This window comes from Chelonia mydas, chromosome 1, assembly GCF_015237465.2.
Source record: "Chelonia mydas isolate rCheMyd1 chromosome 1, rCheMyd1.pri.v2, whole genome shotgun sequence".
Lineage (NCBI taxonomy): Eukaryota > Metazoa > Chordata > Testudines > Cheloniidae > Chelonia > Chelonia mydas.
In genome coordinates this window covers 153,543,819-153,566,551 of record NC_057849.1, presented here as the reverse complement: position 1 = coordinate 153,566,551, position 22,733 = coordinate 153,543,819, and the positions used below count along the sequence as shown (strand labels likewise).

General features: G+C 42.2%; 1 protein-coding gene across 1 annotated transcript in view; it reads left to right on the top strand.

The window, feature by feature from the left end:
• The first annotated feature begins 262 nt into the window (after positions 1-262).
• Positions 263-22,733, top strand: part of PWP2 (PWP2 small subunit processome component) — a 28,197-nt gene continuing 5,726 nt past the window's right edge. The window contains exons 1-18 of the mRNA XM_037903006.2: positions 263-621; positions 1,366-1,478; positions 2,817-2,911; positions 3,286-3,385; positions 4,045-4,188; positions 4,803-4,938; positions 5,399-5,625; positions 6,758-6,901; positions 8,580-8,650; positions 9,809-9,945; positions 11,819-11,967; positions 13,308-13,455; positions 15,000-15,150; positions 16,987-17,167; positions 18,387-18,534; positions 19,597-19,705; positions 20,525-20,590; positions 21,215-21,433. Of these exons, the coding sequence (XP_037758934.1) occupies positions 604-621; positions 1,366-1,478; positions 2,817-2,911; positions 3,286-3,385; positions 4,045-4,188; positions 4,803-4,938; positions 5,399-5,625; positions 6,758-6,901; positions 8,580-8,650; positions 9,809-9,945; positions 11,819-11,967; positions 13,308-13,455; positions 15,000-15,150; positions 16,987-17,167; positions 18,387-18,534; positions 19,597-19,705; positions 20,525-20,590; positions 21,215-21,433 (2,356 nt within the window). The 5' untranslated portion in view covers positions 263-603. The remainder of the gene's footprint in view (positions 622-1,365; positions 1,479-2,816; positions 2,912-3,285; positions 3,386-4,044; positions 4,189-4,802; positions 4,939-5,398; positions 5,626-6,757; positions 6,902-8,579; positions 8,651-9,808; positions 9,946-11,818; positions 11,968-13,307; positions 13,456-14,999; positions 15,151-16,986; positions 17,168-18,386; positions 18,535-19,596; positions 19,706-20,524; positions 20,591-21,214; positions 21,434-22,733) is intronic.

The following is a 22,733-nucleotide window of genomic DNA, read 5'->3' as shown; positions in this document are numbered from 1 at the left end:
GCCAGCTGCTCCGCATAGCCCTGTTAACCTCTACGTGTTAAACTCATGATTTGTTGCGGTATTTTTCCGGCTCTCGGAGTTAAGCTGGCTACTCTATTTAATTGCCCAGATCCTCTTTATTACCTTTTTAAAGTAACTACTCTCCCCTTCTCGAGCCCTCTGCGACCCCCCACCCCCACCCCCCGGAGTTCTCCAAGACAAGGGCGAAGGGGTCTGAGATCGCTTCAGCTGCTTCCTTAAGCGCCGGAGCAGGCCCTTCCTCGTGCCCCGCTGCCCCGTTAAGAAGAGGGTGGGGGCACAGTAGCGCCCGGTCCCTACAGAGCAAGACTCCGTTCGCACGCACGCGCGAGCGCCTCCCCGGCTGGAGCAGCGACCAGCCCCTCCCCCCCGCTGCGCGCACGCCCGGAAGCGCATGCGTAGGGCTGCTCCCCGGAGCTGCGGTGGCTTTTTGCCCCTCCCGGACGCCAGGGGGCGCTTGCGGGGTGGGCCGCCTCCCTTGAGTGACCCGGAAGTGAGGGAGCCCGCGGCGCGAGGGGCCGCACGCGCTTTCCGCGTGCAGGGAGACGCGGAGCCGCTGGCGCCAGCGCGAGACCCGCCGCGGGGATGAAGTTCGCTTACAGGGTAAGGGGCTGGCGCGCGTGTCACCGGCACAGCCCGAGCCCCACTCCCCCCCCCGGGTGGTGTTCTCTGGGCCCTGCCCCTGAGCCACCCCTGCACACCCCCTCCCCCGCCGCCTGGGACCCTGCCCCGGAGTCCTCCCCCCATGTCCTGCCCTGGGAACCTCCCCGGATCCCTCGCCCTGCCCCTCCTACGCACCCCATCCTGTGCCCCCTGCAGAGCCCTAAGCACCCCCCCCCACACACACACACACATCCTGAGTCGCTGGGATCCCCCTTCACTGCCCCCCATACACATCCCACCCTGTGCTCCTTGCAGAGCCCCAAAGCTGCCCCCTTAAACACCCTGAATCCGTGGCATCTCCCCATGAATTCCCCGTATACTGCCCCTCATACACCACCTACCGTGTTCCCTGCAGAGCACCCTCTCCCCCCCTCACCTCCCCGCGCACACACACTCCTGGAGTCCCTGGGAACAACCCATCCCTTGTTGCAAGGATCGCTCTACACTGTGCCTCCCCCCCATGCATTCTTCCCTGGTTTGCCCCAATGCTCCCCACACACTTGCTCTGAGCGCTTAATGACTGTTCCTTCTTTACCTCTCTGAACCCCTGCCTGCTCCTCCAGCACATTGAGCTCCCCCTTTGGGGATTGTAACCACCCCACCCTGATCTTTCAGCATCCCTTCCCTGGAATGCGCCTTCCTGTTGAGCCCCCAGTAAGAGCACCCTCTCCTTTCTCTCCCAAGTTCTCTAACTTGCTGGGCACTGTTTATCGGCGTGGGAACCTGCATTTCACCGCAGATGGCAACTGCGTCATCAGCCCCATTGGGAACAGAGTCACCGTCTTTGACCTGAAAAAGTAAGTGACCTGGGCTTGCACAGTGCCTCTCCTGCTAACTGATGCAATAGTTCAGTTGGACTATGTATAAATCACATATCTTCATTTTAGCTCCTGAAAGGCTGGCACAGAACTGGGGCTGGCGATGCTGGATAGTGAAGTATTTGGATATGACCATAGCGATGGGCATGGGATAAATGGTAGGAAAGCTGTTCTAGTCTAGTGGACAGGGTAGGGTTCTGGACTAAGATTTGGGGGACCTGGGTTCAGTTCTTGGCTCAACCACTGATCTGCATCTTTGAGCAAGTCACGAAATCAACCTGTGCCTCTGTAAAATAGTTTTCTCTATTTCCGTGTGGTGGTATAAAATTCATTAAAGACTGGGAGGCACACAGTAGAGGATGTATAAGGAGCTCAGTAGATGATAATATGAGAACCTGAATAGAACAGAATTAGTGTGTGGCAAGTTAATCACTGACAAGGAGGTAGAAGATTTTGCTTAGTGCACAGGCACTGCAGGCTTCCAAAATAAAAGCGTGTATAGTAGTCTTCTCAAATGAAAAGTATCTTGGTGAGAGGAAGGGGAACAATCTGCCTGATACAGAGGTTTCTGGAATGATTAGCATTCTCAAACACCACCACTCCCTAACAGTAGTTTAAAAAAAAAAAAAGTCAATCCTATATAATAGGCTGCCAGGAGATATCAGAGAATGCATATTTCATGTGTAGAGCCCTACGCGGATACAAAATTTGTATCTGCATCTGATCTGCAAACATGGTCTGTGGATATAAAGCGAATATCTGCAGATTTGCAGGGCTCTGTTGTAAAATTTGGATCCACGGATGTGGATATTCGCACATTTGCAGGGCTCTATTCATATGTGTGGATCGATGAGAAGAGTAGCTGTACAAATGAAAGTATTATAAAACAATGAGTAAAGACAATCAATAGTATCAATATGCATTTGATGTGGTATGGTATCCCTGTGCAGTTCTGTTGTGCGTTTTTTTTTACTCTGTGGGAAATGGGAGTCTTGGTGTCCCTGATCTCTGCTTTTAACCTTCCTATCTTTAAAAGTCTTCATTGTGGCCATCATGCTGCTGAGCACTTGGCAGCATGCCATTCAGTGCCACTTCTTATTCATCTACAGGGGTTATTGTTGAGCAGCGTGAAGTAATTTCAGGGTTTATGCACCCTGTTTCCGTACCACTCCCAGCCCATGCTGACCCTGCACTAGAAATCAAGCCCTAGTCCTCTGAAAATGAAAAGCATTAGTATATTATGAAGTCATTAGAGCACTGTTACGCTGCTGTGTTTAATGTTGTTAATGTTGTTTTATTGGTTTTCTTTTCCTCTAGTAATAAGTCAGAAACATTACCATTGGCAACACGGCACAATATCACCTGTGTGGGGCTCTCTCCAGATGGAAGTCTTGCCATATTAGTTGATGAAGGTATTTGGGTTTTTTTTTGTTCCTAAAGCTGTCAGAGAACTACAGTTTGCAGAAGACAGTCCATTTTATTAAACATGATAATATTTACCCATAACTAGCCACATTTGACTAAAACTTAATTCTGAAAACATAAATTTCTTCCTCAGAATTTTCAAAGTTGTTGAACCATAATGTGGCTTCTTTAATTTTGTTCAGTTTTACTATGTTAATATTTTAAAATGGTGTTACATTGAGAAGCGTGTACTACACCTCCCCCCCCCCCCCCCAAAAAAAAAAAAAAAAAGATGTCTGGCTTAAAAAGAAATAAATCTATGTACCTAGTTTCTTCAGAGTGTCGAGCTGTTTCAGTAATCCTTTTCCTTCCTTCCTTACAGAGGGAGCTGCCTTGCTTGTCAATTTGATCAGTAAATCTGTAATACATCAATTCCATTTTCAGAAGCCAGTGCACTGTGTCTGCTTTTCTCCAGATGGCAGGTAAACAGGAACTTAAAAAACAACAACTTTAAAGTGTAGGTAATGAAATCTGTAGTTAGTTAAAAACAGTTAGGCCAGTCAAGGAAAATTTACTCTGACTTCATAATGCACTTCCCCATGGGAAAATTCAAGTTCATTGGTGCACAGGTACCTAAGAGATGCACATAGTGATGCTGCGGAGGTTGAAGTCAAGGTTTTGCATTGTAGGATCTTGAGTGATGTTGGAGATGTATGAGACTTATTTATATAGGGGCAGATTCTGCCCCTCTAAGTGGTCAAAAGCTGAGGGTAAAGGTATGTTGAAAAAGGATATCTTAACTACGGACATTTCCTTGCTTTTAACACTTTGTTTTCCTTGAGCAATCTTAATTGATTTTAATGAAAAATGTTGTTTCTGGAAGTAATACACAAACTCTATTTATACATATACACACATTTCCTGGAGTGGGGGGTGCTGTATACGCAGGTGATGTATTTTACATGACAGGACTGTGTCTTTACCAGTGTAGCAATAGTACATATTTATCCTTTCATCACACAAGAAATATCCCTTTCTAATATTATTTTGTTTTGTTATATTTTTCTTGTTTCTGGCATGGAAGGACTGGTTGCTCCTTCAGTTTTCTGTATAATTTTGCTCTTCATTTTCTGTGTGATAGGAAATTTGTGATCACAAAGGACAATGTTGCTCTTATGTACCATGCCCCTGGGAAGAAGCGAGAATTTAATGCCTTTGTTCTGGACAAAACTTACTATGGTCCCTATGATGAAACAACATGTATTGACTGGACTGATGATTCAAAGTAAGTCGTTACAAAAGTCAATGGGACTTGTGCTCCTTGCTCCCTTGCAAATCCCACTTTATTGCTCTTTATTGCAAGATGTTCTTGCAAATCCCACTTTATTGTTAATTTGGTGTTCATTACTAAGGATAGTATATATGTTGGATCCTGAAATTTTGCTCCAATAGAAATTTCATTTGTGTTTGTGCACTGTAGTCAGTCTCCAAATTCTCAAGTCTTTCATTGGCTTTGAAGGCTCCCTTTGATTTCTCAATTTCTCAGTGTATGTTCTTAAATTTATTCACAATTAATGTTTTGTTTTTTTTAAAAAGCTGCCTGAGTACGTATCCATAGAATATAGCCACATTTTGGGCAGCAGTAGGGTACAACTGTCCCTTAAAATGGGTCTCCATCTCCCCAGAGAGGGAATGATCCTTACGGAGTGAGTGTAGTTGACTGTCTCTGCCTATTCAATGCTTGGCATCCCTGCTAAGACTATCAGTTGTAGTGTGAACATCTGTCCAGTACAAATCACCTATTGAATATCTGTACCTCTGTGTTAAAATGGGGTCCACACAGTGCAAAAATTTGTGAACCCATGCTCTGATCTAACTTCCCCTTTATTTTCTTTACAGGTGTTTTGCAGTCGGTAGCAAGGACATGTCAACATGGGTGTTTGGAGCTGAGCGATGGGTTAACCTGATCTATTACTCTCTGGGAGGGCATAAAGATGCAATCGTAGCCTGCTTCTTTGAAGAGAATAGTCTAGATGTATGTAAGCAAGCCCACTGCTTATTTGAATATTCACATTAAAATTGGCCCAGCATTTTTCCATCTGTAGATAACCATACTGAATTTCTATTGCATTGGTATTCCAATGAAGTGTTCATAGAAATTACTGATGGAAAATACCTGTTAGGCTATTTAATGTCCTGTAATTCAAACATGATTTGCCAAATTGTCTTTAGACTTTGTCGAAATGTTTTCCTCTGTCTTCAGAGTAAATCTTACAATTTTCATGATAAATGAATTTTCTAAGCCAAATGTGTGGGGGCACTAAAATAATGCTTTATAGTGGAAGCTGGTTACAACCTTAATTATCGAGTAAGTATTGTGACTCCCTAATCCAGTTTTTGGAGGGTTGGTATGCTGTTTAATTCAGCAGATTATGGAACCATAGGGCTGTATGATGGTCATGATAGATGTGTGTGTGTGTGTGTTTATACTCCAGCTGTACACAATTAGCCAGGACGGGGCTCTGTGTGTGTGGCAGTGTGATACAGACCTGGATGGTCTGAAGCCCAGGCCTCCCAAGGACAGAGCTGAAGATAAGAATGAATCAATGAAAGACCTGGGTGAAGAGTTTACTGAAGAGCACAAGGGTGAGGAGATTCATGGAAAAGCCACTACAAATGAACGAGAAAGGAGAGACAAAGTGAAATATTCACGTGCTGCAAAGTAGGTGATCTTTCAACGATAACAGGGATATATATAGATAGATATAACAGGCATAGTGGGGATTCATTGCAATGGGCTCTGCTCACTTTATATTAATATACCTTATCTTACTTGAAGCTAGTGGACAGCGCTTTCCAGCTTTGTCATTAAACCCTATTATAATTGCCTTCAATAAAACACATTTCTATCATACCCTGAGCATGTGAATAGTGATTTATGCAGTTGGTGAGTAAATAGAAGATTTTCCTCCATCTGCCAAGGATTAAATCAATGTTCTTGTTTTTTGATGACACAAAAGATTACTATCAAAAGTTAAAAACATAGGAAATGTAATGAGGTCCAGGGCACGCCATCTGCAGCAGCACTGATAGATGCTTAGTTTCTGCTACTGTGGAGCTATATTTCTGTGAGAAAAGATGGGTTGACATCAAAATACTGAATTGTAGCTCAGTGACATTAGCTTCTGTAGAAGATAGGTATCTTTAAGATGACATCAGCAGTTTGGGTTACCTTTCTGAAGGAGTGCCACATTTTCAAATGAGACATTTTATTTATTGAGTACATAGTCCTAGAGTATAAGGAAACTTTAAGTGGAATATGAAATTGTTGGATAACATTCAAACATACATTTATTTGACCCTGAGAGTGCCATCAAATACAACACCGTAAGAGCTACAGCTACAAAAATATAAACCTCAGTACCAAGAGTGCAGTATTTATGATTCCAGTGCTTCAGTTACTCATTTAGAATCATCTTAAAGAATACAGGGATAATAACCACTTAATTTATAGAAACCACAGATGTTGGTGTTAGGTGACCAAAAGAAAATCCACAGTTTAATTCCTCTGAGGTTAACCTTAAGTGTCTTTCATTGTGTATAGTCGTGTGCAACGTCTGTTAAATTATGTTAGTGTAACAGCTGTAAATTAGTGTCCATGGTGGGAGGAGTGGTTCAGCTAGAGGAATAACGCAAAATGTAAATCATAAGCAACTTGGAGAACTGCTGTGTTTTAGTTTGTTTATTGTGGTACCACCTCCAACATACTTGCCTTATCTTGAATTGTCATTGCAAAAGTACGCCTGTCAGTCATCTTCACATTGCTTTTTTGGTTTATTTTCTTTGGCATATAGGTACTTTTTCAACAAAGAAGGAGATTTTAATAACCTGACATCTGCAGCTTATCACAAGAAAACGCACCTTCTAGTCACTGGTTTTGCTTCTGGAATTTTTCACCTACATGAGCTTCCAGAGTTCAACCTCATCCATTCCTTAAGGTTAGTTTAATTGTACAAGCCCTAGAGTGGGTCATTGTGTCTAATGCTGAAGGAAGAATGTCATGGTGTGAAAGTCTTGAGCATTCCACTGGGTGTTGTAATGGGCATTTCAGTCATGAGTTGGAATTATGAAGCCACACTGATTTGAATAGGAACATTAATGTCTAACAGATTAAATAAAACCATTTAATTCCACTTCATTGCTTTATTAAAGAGGGGCATGATTTGAACCAGGAACTCCTCTGAGTTCTAATCCAAGCCTTGACACACCCTCTTTATGGTTTTGGCCAAGTCACTGAACAGCTAGGTCAGTTTGTTTGTATAAAATGAGAATATTACTTAATTACTTACCCCACAAGAGTATTAATAAATAGCATTTCTAAAGTGCTTTTAAGACAAAAAAGATATAGCAGATGAATATTATTATTATATTTTGATGGTTGCTATGTAGCATCGTGTGTTAAACTTAAAAAGGGGATGTGTAAAGAATGAACGCACAGTGTCCATTTACAACAAAGTAGATCTTTCTAGAATATGGCAAATTTTAATCTTGTACCGCTAAGTAGCTCCTTGCTCGAGTTCATAGTTGCTTTTTTTAAAATACAAATGTATACTCTCTTTTCCCTGGACTATATTTTTTGTTCCTTCTATCCCATAAGAAGTCTGAAAAGTATCTGAAGAAATTACAGCTCCACAGCTAGCTCCGGGCTATCTATCCTTTGATAAATTGAAGTTTCTTGAATTGAAATGGTGGAAATTTGTAAAACTGATCAGCATTTAAGCACTGTGGCAGTGGTTTTTGTCTGTGGTGAAATACATTTAACAAACCACATAAAAATTTCTGTACAAATCACTTCAAATCCACACTCGTTTTAAAAAAAAAAATTGGATGGGATTAGGAAGAGTGTATTGATTCAATTGTAGGTCATTTTGTATTGAAATACATTTACACTTCTAATCTTGAAATAATACTTAACACTTGTACAACATTTTACTTCTTCAGAATGTTGTGCAGACATTAAGTGGGAAAGAATTGAGAGATGAGAGTGATGTGCACAAATATTGTGACGGAAGAAATACTGTGTGTTCCTGCTAGCTCAGTCTGTGGAATTGTATTACTGGGACTACAATACCTATGGCTCTCTGATGCCATTCAATTAGCACAGTGATGGGCATGTATTGGGACATAGTTGGCTGTGTCCTGTATATTGAGTGGGGTCAGAGAACACTTTTAGCTACTGCTTCCTTGACTCTTAGGATCAAATTTGCCACTAGTATAAGTGGACCCAACTCCAGTGACTACAGTGGAATTTGTCCTCTTGTGCTAATGGGAACTTTGGCTCTCATGATCAAAATATGTGATGCATTTTCAGTTTAACATAGAATTAAATGTGAAACTCTCATTGCATCTTTTGCATTACTGTGAAAGTGGCTCCATATGTCCTTGATCCAAAACCATGGGCTGGCCTAACTTATTCCAATGCTGACTAGGCAGTGTATTTTTGCTGGTTTCCTTTAGATTTATTAGAGGATATGTGTTCATTATTTCTGATTTCATAGGAATGTGAAAATCAAAGGACTTGTTTGAATAGAGGAAATCAAAACCCAGTTTCTCAAATTACATTGTTCCTTTATTCTGTATCCTCAATTTACGTATTTCTTGGCATTTTTCACTTAGTATTTCAGACCAGAGGATTGCGACTATTTCTATCAACTGCACTGGTGACTGGATTGCTTTTGGATGTTCAGGTTTGTAGTTCAGGGGTTGCCTTTCTAAGGCAATATGTTGCAGGTCTGCAGGTGTGAGTTCTTCTTTGTCCTGCCTGACCCTTTAAAAACATTTTAAAGTTTTATTTGTTGTTTTATAGGCCCATCACCATACTATCAGAGTATGTCACATAGATTAATGATTTTGGCCTTATAAAATCCCTCTGATGTAGAGAAATAATATTTCACAGATGAGAAAACTGAAACACGTAGATTAAGTGGTTTTCCCGAAGTCATGAAATCTGTGGCAGATCTTGGAATAGAACCTAAATCTCTTGATTCCTAGTCCAGTTCCTGACTTCTAAGACTATCCTTCTAAAGGGAGTATACTGTGGCACCAGCCTGAGTATAGGTTATATTTTACCTTTATTCTGGGTTACCTTTCTTCCTCTGTGCATCTCTCTTCACTGATATAAATGTCTTCCTTTGCTATAAGTTATGGCTGGATGGATGCACCAGCTAACCTCCTCCAACTCTGAGCTGCAAGTCTAGTCCATAACCAACCGCCATGCAAGCTGAACTCTTCCCCACTCTCAATGGTTGTCTCTCTCTTAGAACCCTTCTCGAGTCCATGGGATTGAGTGAAAGCCATTTGATATTCCATGCAGTAACTCCTTGGCCAGACCAATAAGAACATTAGTTTGGCTGCTTTTGGTAGACATTAGCTCTCCTGTGTTTCAGTAATGTTGAGATATAGTTTTGATTCACTTAAAAAAGGCAAGATTAAAAAAAAATATTTCACAGGGAAGACCAATTTCAAGCTTGTGTGTGTTTTTATTTTTTCTCTTTCTAGTGATTTTTTTTTTAATGGTTTTCCTCCATCTTTTTTTGGCTGCTCATCAGGACACATCTGTCTTCTGCCAGTGACAGTAGCAGTATTGGCTTGGCAAAGCAATAAGAATGCTAAGTCAAAGTAACAACTGCTGACATTTGCAGAAAGTCTGTCACCTTGATCTTGAAATCAACCACTGTGCATTCTCTTAGGGTGGATGCATACATAACACAGGCTATCTGTATGCACATGATTTTTTTATAAATGGGAAGGATGTTGTATGCAAGTATGATATGTAGCCTGTATATGATGGGCCCCATCACTGAGTCGGAATTACATACCTGTCCTCTCCTCTATTATGTTTACAGGTCTGGGTCAGCTGCTGGTGTGGGAATGGCAAAGTGAGTCTTACGTGCTGAAGCAGCAGGGCCATTTCAACAGTATGGTCTCATTGGCATATTCTCCAGATGGGCAATACTTAGTTACTGGAGGGGATGATGGGAAAGTAAGTCAATCAGTTATTAAAAACTCTTGGCTCACAAAAGTATAGCAAGTGGTACAAGTCTGAATACACTATAGAGAGCACTGTTACTGTAACTAACACATCAGTTTTCCTAATTTTAAAAATAATGTTTTTGGCCACAGTGCCTGTAAATGTGTTTTGGAAGCTAGGAGCAATTTACTTTCCCACTGCCTCTACATTCTGGTTTGTTATTGTAGGGATGTTCTTGTGGGATGTGCTTGCATTACTTACAGTTTCTAGCAGTTAAGAATTTGATTTGGAACAGTTGTAGATGCAATGCAGCATAAAGAAAAAAGTAGGCCAAAGTGTGGGCTTGATAGTAGTGTCCCTAATACCTGTCCACATTAACACGCTAGCAGAGATGGTGGATTAATGGTGTATCAGTACAGACGACCCTCAGTTATCCAAAATTCTGAAACATCCACCAAGCCATTCTAACAGTTGGGGTTTACCAGTCTCAGAATAAATCCAAAATAAGTTTTATAAAAAGATATGATTCCTAAACAAAATTTTTTCAGATGTACCACTGCAGATAGTTGCTGTTTAAAAGAAAAATGAAAGTGTCTCATGGTTGAGACTTGTATTGAAGCTGTAGATTAGAGAGAGAGAGAGAGAGAGAGCCAGGCTTTGGATTTTGAAAGGGGCCATTGTCTTTTCTAATTATGGTCTGGAGACTTAACAGTTTATATATCTGAAATATAGACAGTTTTCTCTGAAATTTGGGGCTGGGAAAGAAAAATAGCCCCACTGCTGCCAATCAGATTTAGGACTGACTGGAAATGGGAAATTACAAAACTTGAAAAATGAGAAAATTAATTCTAAAACATAATGAAAAATCAAAGTTCCCACAGAATGGGAGTTCTGAAATTTTCCTTAGAAAAAGTCAAAACGACGATTTGATCTTTTCAAAAAGTATCTTATGCTGCCTGCAGAGCTGGGCTTCCCTGGCCTAGGAGCCCCAGCTCCAGGGTAACTCTCACCCTGTTGGGGAACAGGGAAGCCATGGAGCTGGGAACAGTTTTCCAACAGAAAATTGAAATTTTCTTGCAAAATTGAAATCTGTGGAAAATTTAGTTTTTGTGTAAAGTGAATTCTCAGTCCGAAAATCATTCCAATGGAAAATTCTCAACCAGCTTTAATCAGATTTTCACCTTGCATGTGTTTCACTGAGATTTTACAAATAAAAGGCCTGATCCTGCATTCTTCCCTCCCAAACAGAACTCCCACTGGCTGAATTGGGAGTGCTGTCTGAGTGAGTAAGGCATGCAGAACTGGGCTTTCAGAATGAAATAATGAAGCTATGCTGGAGCATTCTACAAGAAGGATGTGGAAAAATTGAAAAGAGTCTAGCGGAAGGCAACAAAAATGATTAGGGGACTGGAACACATGACTTATGAGGAGAGGCTGAGGGAACTGGGATTGTTTAGTCTGCGGAAGAGAAGAATGAGGGGGGATTTGATAGCTGCTTTCAACTACCTGAAAGGGGGTTCCAAAGAGGATGGATCTAGACTGTTCTCAGTGGTAGCAGGTGACAGAACAAGGAGTAATGGTGTCAAGTTGCAGTGGGGGAGGTTTAGGTTGGATATTAGAAAAACCTTTTTCACTAGGAGGGTGGTGAAACACTGGAATGCGTTACCTAGGGAGGTCGTGGAATCTCCTTCCTTAGAAGTTTTTAAGGTCAGGCTTGACAAAGGCCTGGCTGGGATGATTTAGTTGGGGATTTGTCCTGCTTTGAGCAGGGAGTTGGACTAGATGACCTCCTGAGGTCCCTTCCAACCGTGATATTCTATGATTCATCGGGGCGTGAGTTTATGATACAGGAATTCTTAGAGGGCTTTTCTTACTTCTTTTGCAGGTGAAAGTTTGGAACACCAGTAGCAGCTTTTGCTTTGTCACTTTTACGGAGCATACCAGCAGCATCTCTGCTGTAACTTTTACCTCCACTGGTTATGTCATTCTGAGTGCTTCCCTGGATGGGACAGTGCGAGCCTTTGATCTTCACAGGTGAATCCTCTTTAAGCCTCAGTGCATCACCCAGTTTTGTCCGAAGGTTATCAGGATCTTGTGTTTTCATTCCTAGTTTCTAAATACAATATACTGCCAACCACAGTCCCCAGCAGTCATAAAACCTTCTCACTCTTCAAATCTTAGTGCTGTTTTATAGGTTTAAAGTGAGTTTATCAGATTTTGACTCATAAGTGAAAACAGATATTGTGAAGCAGTAGGGTAGAGAGTCTGAATTAGCTAGCCAGCATGCCTGGTGGTTGATGGAGAGATGTAATATTGAATTGTTTTAGATCCTCATTCTGCATCTGGAATAGATGGTTTTTTAAAACTTGATTAGTCTGTATTTTTTGCATCATCAAGCATCTTTGAATACAAAGAAAACTATTATTTCCATAGGCTATGCCAACACTACACAATTATGGGCTGTTGTTCCTTTATCCTTGTGCCTCAAAGCACCCTTCTGTACAGAAGAGACTCTGTCTGAGACTGGATCTAGGTGCAGAGATTTGGCCACCACAGTTGTTACCTAGAGGCTAACAGTTCAGTAAGAGAATCCATAATCTCTGGCTTCAAAAATCAGTTAACTGATAAAGACATGTGTCTAAAGGAACATCTCCACTAGTTCACTCAGTAAAGGAAACTAATAAAACATATGGACATAGCTGTTGCCTATCATTCAGCAGAAGGTATGTGTACAGGGACACATGTGAGCTACTCCATCATTCACAGGATAGATGTGTGTATATTAAAAAAAAAAACCAGGCATCTTCAAAGATGAACATGAATATTTTTTGGAGATTAAAAAATAGCTTCTTCACAAATTGTCCAGCTTTTGCTGGACAGGAGTCCCTGAGCCAGTCTTGAACTCATTCATAGTGAACAAGTCATACATAACTCCACTGGTTGAGCAAAAATGTCTTTTTTTTGGATGTCTATTTTAATTTCTGTATGTAGTAACTTTGCAAAGTATATTCCAGATTTAAATTCTTACATGTCTTGGTTTAAAATGCTATTTTAAAAATATATAAAATATTAAAATGTGAAATACTTTAATTTTTGTAACATAATTTTGGGGAGGACGGATAGCTCAGTGGTTTGAATATTGGCCTGCTAAACCCAGGGTTGTCAGTTCAATCCTTGAGGGGGCCATTTAGGGATCTGGGGCAAAAATTGGGGACTGGTCCTGCTTTGAGCAGGGGGTTGGACTAGATGACCTCCTGAGGTCCCTTCCAACCCTGATATTCTGTGATTCTATGATATTCTTAATGCTTTTTAATTGTTTAGACCTATACAAATATATATATTTTGAAATCATGTTTGCATATTGTTTACAACAGATATCGCAATTTCCGCACCTTCACTTCTCCACGACCAGCCCAGTTCTCTTGCTTAGCGGTGGACTCCAGCGGTGAGATTATTTCAGCTGGTTCCCAGGACTCGTTTGACATATTCGTCTGGTCAATGCAGAGTGGCAGACTGTTAGATGTAAGGAACTGAAATTGTTCTAGAACACTCACAATTAACATAGAAAGCACTCTGGTTATGTTAAGTATCTTTTAGGTTAGTTAACCCTGTCTGAGGGTTATGTGTTGTGGAGGAGATGCAGCTATATGTATAAACCCACATTAGCCTTTTCTCTCTCTCCCCGCCCGGCAATCTATAACTTGGTATCTCTGGACCATGCTACATTTGTGTCTGTGGGGAAAGGGTTAGTTTTCAGCATTCTTGAGTGGCTGACTGTAAGAGCAACCTAGGAAAAGCCTATTGGAGTTTTCTGGCTGCTGAGTGAGCACAGCTAGTGCATAAATGACTTCTTATTGAAGGGAAAGAGGGAAGGATGTATACAGCCAGAAAGAGGGCTGATAGACTGACTACATTAAAGTGTGGTACCTTGCAGAATGGTTAGACTGAACACAACACTAGCAGTTGAGAACCTCTCTCCTCTCCATGCCCACCATCACCTCTTTGGACAAGAACTCAGCCTGTGTTGTCCACTTCATTATGATGTAGAAGTTGTAGGAAGAATCTCAAGACTAGAATACAGCCTGAGGACATTCTTGCTACAGTGCAGAGGTGGACCATACTCTGCTCACAGCAGGCTGGGAGCAATAGAAGTGAAGAAGCTTGTGGTTTTCATGAAAAAGTTTGAGGTTAAATTCCCCACTGTGGCTTAAAAATTCTGGATTCTTCTCAGAGGTGTGTTACTTATGGAAAGGCATGACTGTGAAGGGGCATGGTCACCACCTCCATGCCTTCCACTTGCTTACTGGACAAAGGTATGGCCACGCCTTAAACATCCACACTAATGTGAAAGCAAACTAGGTGAAAAAACCCAGTTGACTGACTGTGGAGTAGCTTGTTGAACGCAGGTCAGTAATGATAGCAGATGAATTTTGTTGGGAGAGAAGTGAATGGAAGTCCTGTATTCCAGTATTGCCTCTTTTTCAGACACCTGTTTCTGCAGCTGGGGGTTTAAAAAAAGAAAGTGAAATGAATTTCCTTTCCTAATTGGAATGAATGTAAATGTGAAACCACAGATGTGCTTGTAGAGTATTTTTTATATTTTTATTGCTTACCTTTCAATCAGAATTGCAACAGGGACTTTGATTCGGAAAACAGCAAATGGTGAAATGGTTTCAGAAGCAGGCCAGCCTTAATCTCCAGAGAGATGATCTACTTATCAATTCCTCTGGCTAGTTAGTTATACATTTAAAAAAGAAATCCATTATATTTCTGAATTCTAAGTTGATCGTCTTTCACCAGAGGAAACAAAATCGCGAGTATTACGGAATTCTGTTACCTAGTTTCTATTTTCTGTTCTTTAAGATCCAAAGGAAGTCCTTTCCCATCTCTGTTCACAGGAATGTACATGCATAACGTCCCTTGCGTTGAAAAAATAATATACTCCTAAATATATGTAGTAAGGGTGTCCACAGCTAGTAGACATAATCACGGTTTTTGCCACATGTTTATATGTTGAACTCAGTTTCATTTAATTATTCCATATTATTTTTTTCTTACTCCATTAGGTCTTGTCAGGCCATGAAGGTCCCATCAGTAGTCTGTGTTTTAACCCAATGAAGAGTATCTTAGCTAGTGCCTCTTGGGATAAAACGGTCAGACTCTGGGATATGTTTGATAGCTGGAGAACCAAGGAGACACTAACACTGAACTCAGATGGTAAATTTCATTTCATTCTGTCTAACCTGTCACATAGAGGCAGTTATGTATGAACTTAGGTATTGTTCCATCAAAAATATTTTGAGAATATCTGTAGTTGATGAGGTCAGTCGGTCAACATTTATTCCTGGAGTAATTCTGTGCCACTATGCGCATGCAGAATTCATGTCCCGTGCAGATTTCTTTGCTTCCCCGCAGAAAAATGACTTTCTGATGGGGAAGCAAAGGGAAGATGCAAGATCGATCATGCACCCCTCCCTGGCAGCATGGGTGCGTTGTTTTGGGCACCTGAAGCAGCCAGCGGAGAGGTAACTGCCGGGGTGGAGGCTGGGGACACCCCACCGGGTGCCAGGTCAGTCCATCCCCCATCCGCCAATCCCTGTGTATCCGGATGCTCCCATGCTCAGACCCCCCGCCCCGCCCCCCCCCCCCACACACGCTGAGCCTCACCCTCCACACCCAGAGCCCCCTGCTGAGCCCTGGCACCCAGCCCATGGCTCCTACCCTGAGCTGGGCTCAGCTGCTAGTCTTTACTGGGCTGGGGTGGATGAGGAGTGCACTTCCCTTGCACGGAGCGGCTGGGTCAGACACCCCCAGAAACCTCTGGCTCTGCACACCCTCCCCCCCGCTTCCTGCCCCCACCTCTCCTCAGCTGTGGGGGGAAGGAGTCACTGTATGGGGAGCTGCTCCCCGATCTGCCCAACCCGCGTGCATCTGGAACCTCTCCCCCCCACATACCCAGACCCCTCTGCCGAGCCCCACCCCTGCATCCAGACCACCCCCAGTTGAGCCCCACCACCCTGCACCCAGACTTCTCCATGCGCTCGAACCCCCACCCCGATGAGCCCCATCCCCCCTGCACCTGGATCCCCACCCCACTGAACCTCAACCAGCTATACCGAAACTCCCTTTCCTCTAGCGCCCGGACCCACACTGAGCCCCAACTAATTTCACCTGGACCTACCTGCAGAGTCCCATTGCCCCTGCACCCGGAACCCCCCAATGAGCCCTGTGCATCCAGATCCCCCGCACCCAGATTGCCCCACCTTGATCTCCCCCACACTAAGCCCCTCCATACTTTGATCCATTGCATTGAAGCCTGGGTTGAGCCTGCCTGCCCACACCTGGTGTGTCTGATGCGGGGCTGCTAACCCTGGTGAGTTGCTTCACCTGCTACTCCTGAGGGAATTCTGCACCTAAAAATTCTGCTCACAATATTTTAAAATTCTGCAAATTTTATTTGTCAATAAATAAATGTGGAGACTCCAGTGTGGCAGTAGGAAGCACGGCCACTGGCTGCACAAAGTGGAAGATCACCCTGCAGCCCAACCCCTCCCCCACCGGACACAGACCTCTGGGGCGGGTCTGGCCCTTGCGCTGGGTCAGGTGCAGCCTCACTGCTGAGTGCATGTCCCGGGGGGGGGGGCGGGTCCTGCAAGGTGATTTCCCACCTTTGTGCAGCCAGTGGTCTGTGCTCCTCACTGCCTTGCTGGAGCCTCCACACTTATTTATTGACAAATACAATTTTCAGCATTTTAAAATACTGTGAACAGAATTTTAAATTTTTTTGGTGCAGAATTCCTTCAGGAGTAAGCATTTTATTTGCCAGTTTCAGCCTGTAGTTTTCATTGCTGCTGTTTCATAGTATTTGGAAACCGTCAATAGCTCAAAAAGCCTTTGGTGCTAGCTGTCTGGGTTTTCGTCATCTTAACATTGTGTTTTGTTATAAAAATGGGAATGTGTACCCTCTTATTCTCCATCTTGCTTAGTAGAGTCCAGAAAAAGTATGTGTTAAGACTGAAGTACATTTTTATTCATCGACCAAATTCTCTGCAGTTCTTGTTGTTGCTTTCCGCCCTGATGGCAATGAGCTTGCGGTTGCTACCCTGGATGGACAGATAACTTTCTGGGATCATGAAAATGCAGTGCAGACTGGATCAATTGAAGGAAGACACGACCTTCAGATGGGAAGAAAAGAGTTGGACAAAATAACAGCCAAACAAGCTGCTAAGTCAAAGTATGTAAAATGTTCATGTAGCAATGACAAGAAATGCAACCCTTTTTGTGAGGGTTTCAGAATTTAGCTGACATGTGAATATCTTGATTCTGAGATTGTTTAAATAACTTGAATATCTTCTGACTCAAGTGTGCTGTCCACTCATTCTAGACCTTTTTTTTTTTTGGTACCTTCATTACAGCTCAGAGTCACTCATACATCAAATCCTGAGCATCTGTTCTTTCTCCTAAACTTGATTCATTTATATCATATTCAGTCTTTCATGTCATGCTGTGCATCATTTATCAGTGACAGTAAAAGGCATACACAGTTACAGTTTTGTGAGTAGCTGGTATGTAGGTGATTCATTTCAGAAGATGTAATCTGAGATATCCTGCTGGTTTTATTATCCAGGCAGTATAAATTTTTATCAATGCATTATTAACAATCAACTTTAAAAAAATCTCTCAAACAATGAGCACACCTGGTATGGAATGCCTTTGTTAAGAAATCTTTCCTTTTATCCCCTCACCCCAAAAAATTGAGGCAATAACTCTTTGAAAATTATATAACTTTTAGTTGTGAACACCAGTCAGCTGCTGTCTTCGAAATAGAGCTCATCATTTAATAGTAATTTTTTTCTGGCTCTTCTGAATCATTTTAATTGCAGATAAGACAGGTATGAAGACCTTTGGGAAGAAAGTAAACCTTTTGTAGTGGATATTTGTCTCATACGTGGCTTACTGCTCACTTATGTTGATGCACATCCATCCCGTAAAGCCTAGTTGCAGGAGTGTATGGTACTGATGGGTGTTAAGCAGAGGCTGGTTTGTCTTCCCTCTAAGGGAGGTTGAAGCCCAGAGGGATTGCAAAATTGCATGTCTGAGAGGAAAGAAAAGTGTGCTTGATGCAAAAGCCCACGAGAATTGTTTTGCTGTTGACGTGACATGGCTGTATTACAAGTGGAGTAGTACAAACATTAAATAATCCTCACAACACCCTGTGAGGCAGGGAAGTACGCCAACAAATCTGTTGAAATCTACACTGTGATAATTCACAATAAAGAATTTGAGAAGTACTCAATCATGTCAAAACTATTCTGTACATTAAACATTAATGACTGTGGAAGATTAAACTAGAAAAGGTTTTCTTTTATTCAATAGCAATTTTGGTTCATTGTATTGATGTTTGCTCAAAGCTCAGAAGTAGGGGTGAAATTATGCATTATATATTTTTTCAGATCTTTCACTACTCTGTGTTATTCAGCTGATGGCCAGTCTATTCTGGCAGGAGGATTATCAAAGTTTGTCTGTATTTATCATGTGAAGGAACAGATTCTTATGAAGAAATTTGAAATCTCATGTAATCTTTCCTTAGATGCAATGGAAGTAAGTGACTATCTCAGATTTTGTTTATTTTTTTTAAGACTGTTTGTTTTTGGTATAGTGTCTGATAAATGAGGTTTGCATTAGGAATATTTTATTACTTAAGTGGGAGTTCATTTTGTTGGTACTGAGTAGGAGACAGTCACAGGTGAAACCACCAAAAGAGCGAGTAAAATTGCGTAACTACTGGACTACAAGAAACTCAAAAAGAGCCAAAGGGCTTGGGTCTTGAAAGTGCAAATTTCTTGACAATAATGATAGTAAAGTCAACTTGCAATTACATTGCATTTCAAGAGTGAGAGATTTTAAAATTACTGACAATCTTGTACTGAATAATTTTCTTTGCGAACAACATATTTGTGCCAAAGAATGGATGCAGCATGGGAGGGAGGGCCTGGCACAAAACTTCGACTTATGAATGTAATCTGACAGTATTGCCAAATGCAAAAGTTTTCAGTTAATTTAAAAGTAACTGCAGTATTGCAATATCTTCCATCACTCTTCCCATCTTGCTAGGAGCTCTTAGATCTCAACTTCTCATTCTCCTCACCTTGAATTGTCATGGCCACTCTCTGAGGAGGTCTGACCTGGACTTTCTTTGAAACCCATTTATGAACACTCCTAAATCAAGTAGAGGTTGTTGTAAGGTAAACTGAGGGGCACTCCCTCCCTCATCAATGGTTGAGCATGGACCCCACAGTATTGCAAGCTTCAGTTTCTTCCAGGAGTCGAAGGAGACTCTTGGATGAAAGTACAAAACAATAACCATTAGGCGACTGGGCTAACCCATTAAATGTTTGTGAATTACTCAGTTAATCCTGTTCAGAACTCTCTCTATACATCAGAAGACCCCAAACTTTTTACATCATGCCCCCCTCCTTACCCATGTTGGCCCCCTGCTCTGGGGCCTAGCCGTGCCCCCCGAGTGTTCCTCTGCTCCCTCCCTAGCGGGGAACGCCCCACAGTTTGGGGACCTCTGCTATATGTGTATTCTTCAGATATAAGGAAACATGTTATGTTGGAGAGGAGAAGCAATTTTACAAATGGAATATGAATATTTTTCAGGAGTACTTGGATCGTAGGAAAATGACTGAATTTGGCAGCATGGCGCTGATTGATGATGGGGTTGGGGATGAGGATGGTGTTGCCATTGCTCTTCCAGGTGTAAAGAGAGGTAAATTCATTTCTTAATCCCACTGTTAGTAACACTGCTTTTTGCCCTTGGCTCCATGGGATAAAAAAACCTTCAACCCTGGGTCAGTGTGGGATGGACAAGGGGTGGTGCTATTAGACATATCCACCGCCCTGCCAAAATTGTTAAAGCTAGTTTGAAAACATTGTGCAATGACCTGTTGTTGAATACTTTCTCATAGAGGTTATAGGAAACAGACGCACTGTGGCCTAGTGAGTAGAGCACAATGCTGGCACTCAGACTGGAGTTCAGTTCCTGGCTCAGCCAGTGACCTGCTTTATGACTTCGGGCAAGTCATTTTCCTCCATCTGTTTCTCCTCTTACACTTTCTGTCTTGTGACTGGAAGCTCTTCGGGGCAGGGACTGTCTCCGTCTGTGGAGCACAACAGGGCCCCGTTCTCATCTGAGGCCTATGGAGGCTATTGTAATACAAGATGACTGATTACATTTGAGTGTGTGATGAACATCATGTCCAAAGTAGGAACATGGCACATTGGTATTGCTCATGTTTGAGATCAGAATAACAGGATGATAAGGAAAATAGCAAAGTAACCTATGAGCTGAAACGAAATCTGATACCTCAGGATTTTTTTTAAGTGATCTGTTGGTATCTATCACCTTACCAATATCTATCATGCTCGCCATACCACCAATCCTGAATCTGTCACACAATGGTTCAGTGTTCCTTTGTCAGATGTGTTTCTGCTGATTCGCCAGCAGTAACTCGAGGGTGAGGGTTCAGATCCAGTGTGAATATTTAGTTGGATGTGTTGATGACTTGCTTCTCATTTCTTGTTTCAGGTGACATGAGTTCTCGGCACTTTAAACCAGAGATAAGAGTGACATGCCTCCGTTTCTCTCCTACTGGTGGGTGTTAACTGTAAATGTAGTTTATCAGTAATGTTGAGTCCCCTCCTCCCCCCCCCCCCCGACACACACACACACACACACTGCAGAAGGACTGAGCAGTGGGTGAGAACTGGTAGATGTGAGCCTCTAATTTCTGAGTCATTAGTTCAAATTCACCCCAGATTTAGGGTGACATAAAGACATTGTCATTCAGTGACTCTCCAGGGGCTTATGTGAAATGAGTTGGTGGCCTCAGTCCAGGCACAGAAAACACCTCGCAGAAACCACTGTTATTAATATTGTCACTTATTGGTCCCCTTATTGGCATTCTCTGAAGAGGGGCTGATTTCTTGTTCGTAGTGGTGATCCCTCCAGAACGCATTACAGTGCTGTGTATTGGGCTTATTGTTGCCTTCGTTGTTCCTGTGTTCTGGATAACCAGAAGATTTAAGTTCATCGTGCTGTGAAGCTGGCACCTTTCACAGACGGTGTTTGATCAATAAAACCATCTATAGTATTGAGACCCCACCTTTTCCCAAATCACTTTAAGCAAGCATGGGAAACAGTCTTCATGTTCATCACCGCTCCCCAGAAAAAAACAAGTGCGTTGTGTTTAACTATCAACTGCCACTTCTCTTTTAGGGCGAAGCTGGGCAGCGACCACCACAGAAGGCCTTCTCATCTACTCACTAGACTCCGGACTAATCTTTGATCCATTTGAGTTGGACATTGACATCACACCTAGCAGTGTGCGCAAAGTGCTGAGTCAGAAGGAGTACACCATGGCCATTGTCATGGCCTTCCGGCTGAATGAGAAGAAATTAATTCAGGAGGTCATAGAGACTGTACCGTGTAATGAAGGTAAGCAGGGCTTCCATAAAGTGTAATTAACCTAATTTGAAATCCAGTTGTGTAACCCCCTTTGAGCTGAAGTCTGAGGGCAGAGTGTAGCCCTTAAACTTCCTTTTATTACCAAACATTTTACAATACAGCAAGCCTACTGCATGTTTATGGAAGGCTGTGTTAATTCGAGATACTAGTCATTTCTACCTCAGTACTGATGTGTCTAAAGAGGAAGGGGGAGAGAGTCTTGCAGCTGAAGGTAAGACTGAAAGTCAAGAAATCTGGTTTCTATTTTATTTGCTCTCTGCCACTCTCCTTTTTGACCTTCCACAAGTAAGTCCTCTCTGTTCCTCAGGTTTATATCTGTAAAATGGGGATAATGTTCACCTCACAGGGCTCATTTGTGGCTTAATTCCTGGATCACAAAGTACTTTAAGATATTTGAATAGAAATGGCTATAGAAGTCATTGTTCTTATTGTATATAATAAAAAAGGCACATTTCACTACTATACATTACAGTGCATACATACTGCTAAGTAATCATCACTTATTTGGGGGCATAATTTTCCTGAACCAAAAAGCTTAAAATGTAACTTCATAAACATAGGAGACTGAACGTGTTCAAATAAAAATGTCATAAAGTAAATATATCTTATGTGCTGATATTTTTATGTAGAGAATGAGGTGTGGCAAGGAAGGAAGAAGACTGCAGAGTACAGAAGTCAGTGGTCAAATGATGCAGATTTTTTGCGTTGGTGTAGGAGAGTGGATGCTTGTCACATCCAGAAAGTAATACTGTTCCAGGTGTGAGGAGCAGCATAGAAAAAGGCAGAAAGGCAAGAATGGGAGGAAGTGACACGGGTGAGCAGGGTGGGGTGGGTGTTGATCAGAAAAGTAGGCAGGAGGCAAAGCCTTAGGGCTGAGGATAAGGAGTTGGAATTTCAGGTAGAAAGATGCATAAGATACATAAGATAGATACATAAGATAGATGCATCCGATGAATTGAGCTGTAGCTCACGAAAGCTTACGCTCAAATAAATTGGTTAGTCTCTAAGGTGCCACAAGTACTCCTTTTCTTTTTATAAGATAGAAAAGGAATTCAGGGAAGGAGGTAGTAGGGGAGGAATGTGGTTGTCGTAGAAGAGGAAGGCTATTGTATCTGTTTTATGTTGGATAGAGGGGAGAGTCGGGAAGGCTGGAGAGAATCCAATCTAGGTGGGGGAGAACCATGCTGTGAATCAGGGTTTTGCAATAGGGACTGAGAGGAATGGTAGGATTTTAGAATTGTTATACTTAAGCCATGGAACTCACTGCAGT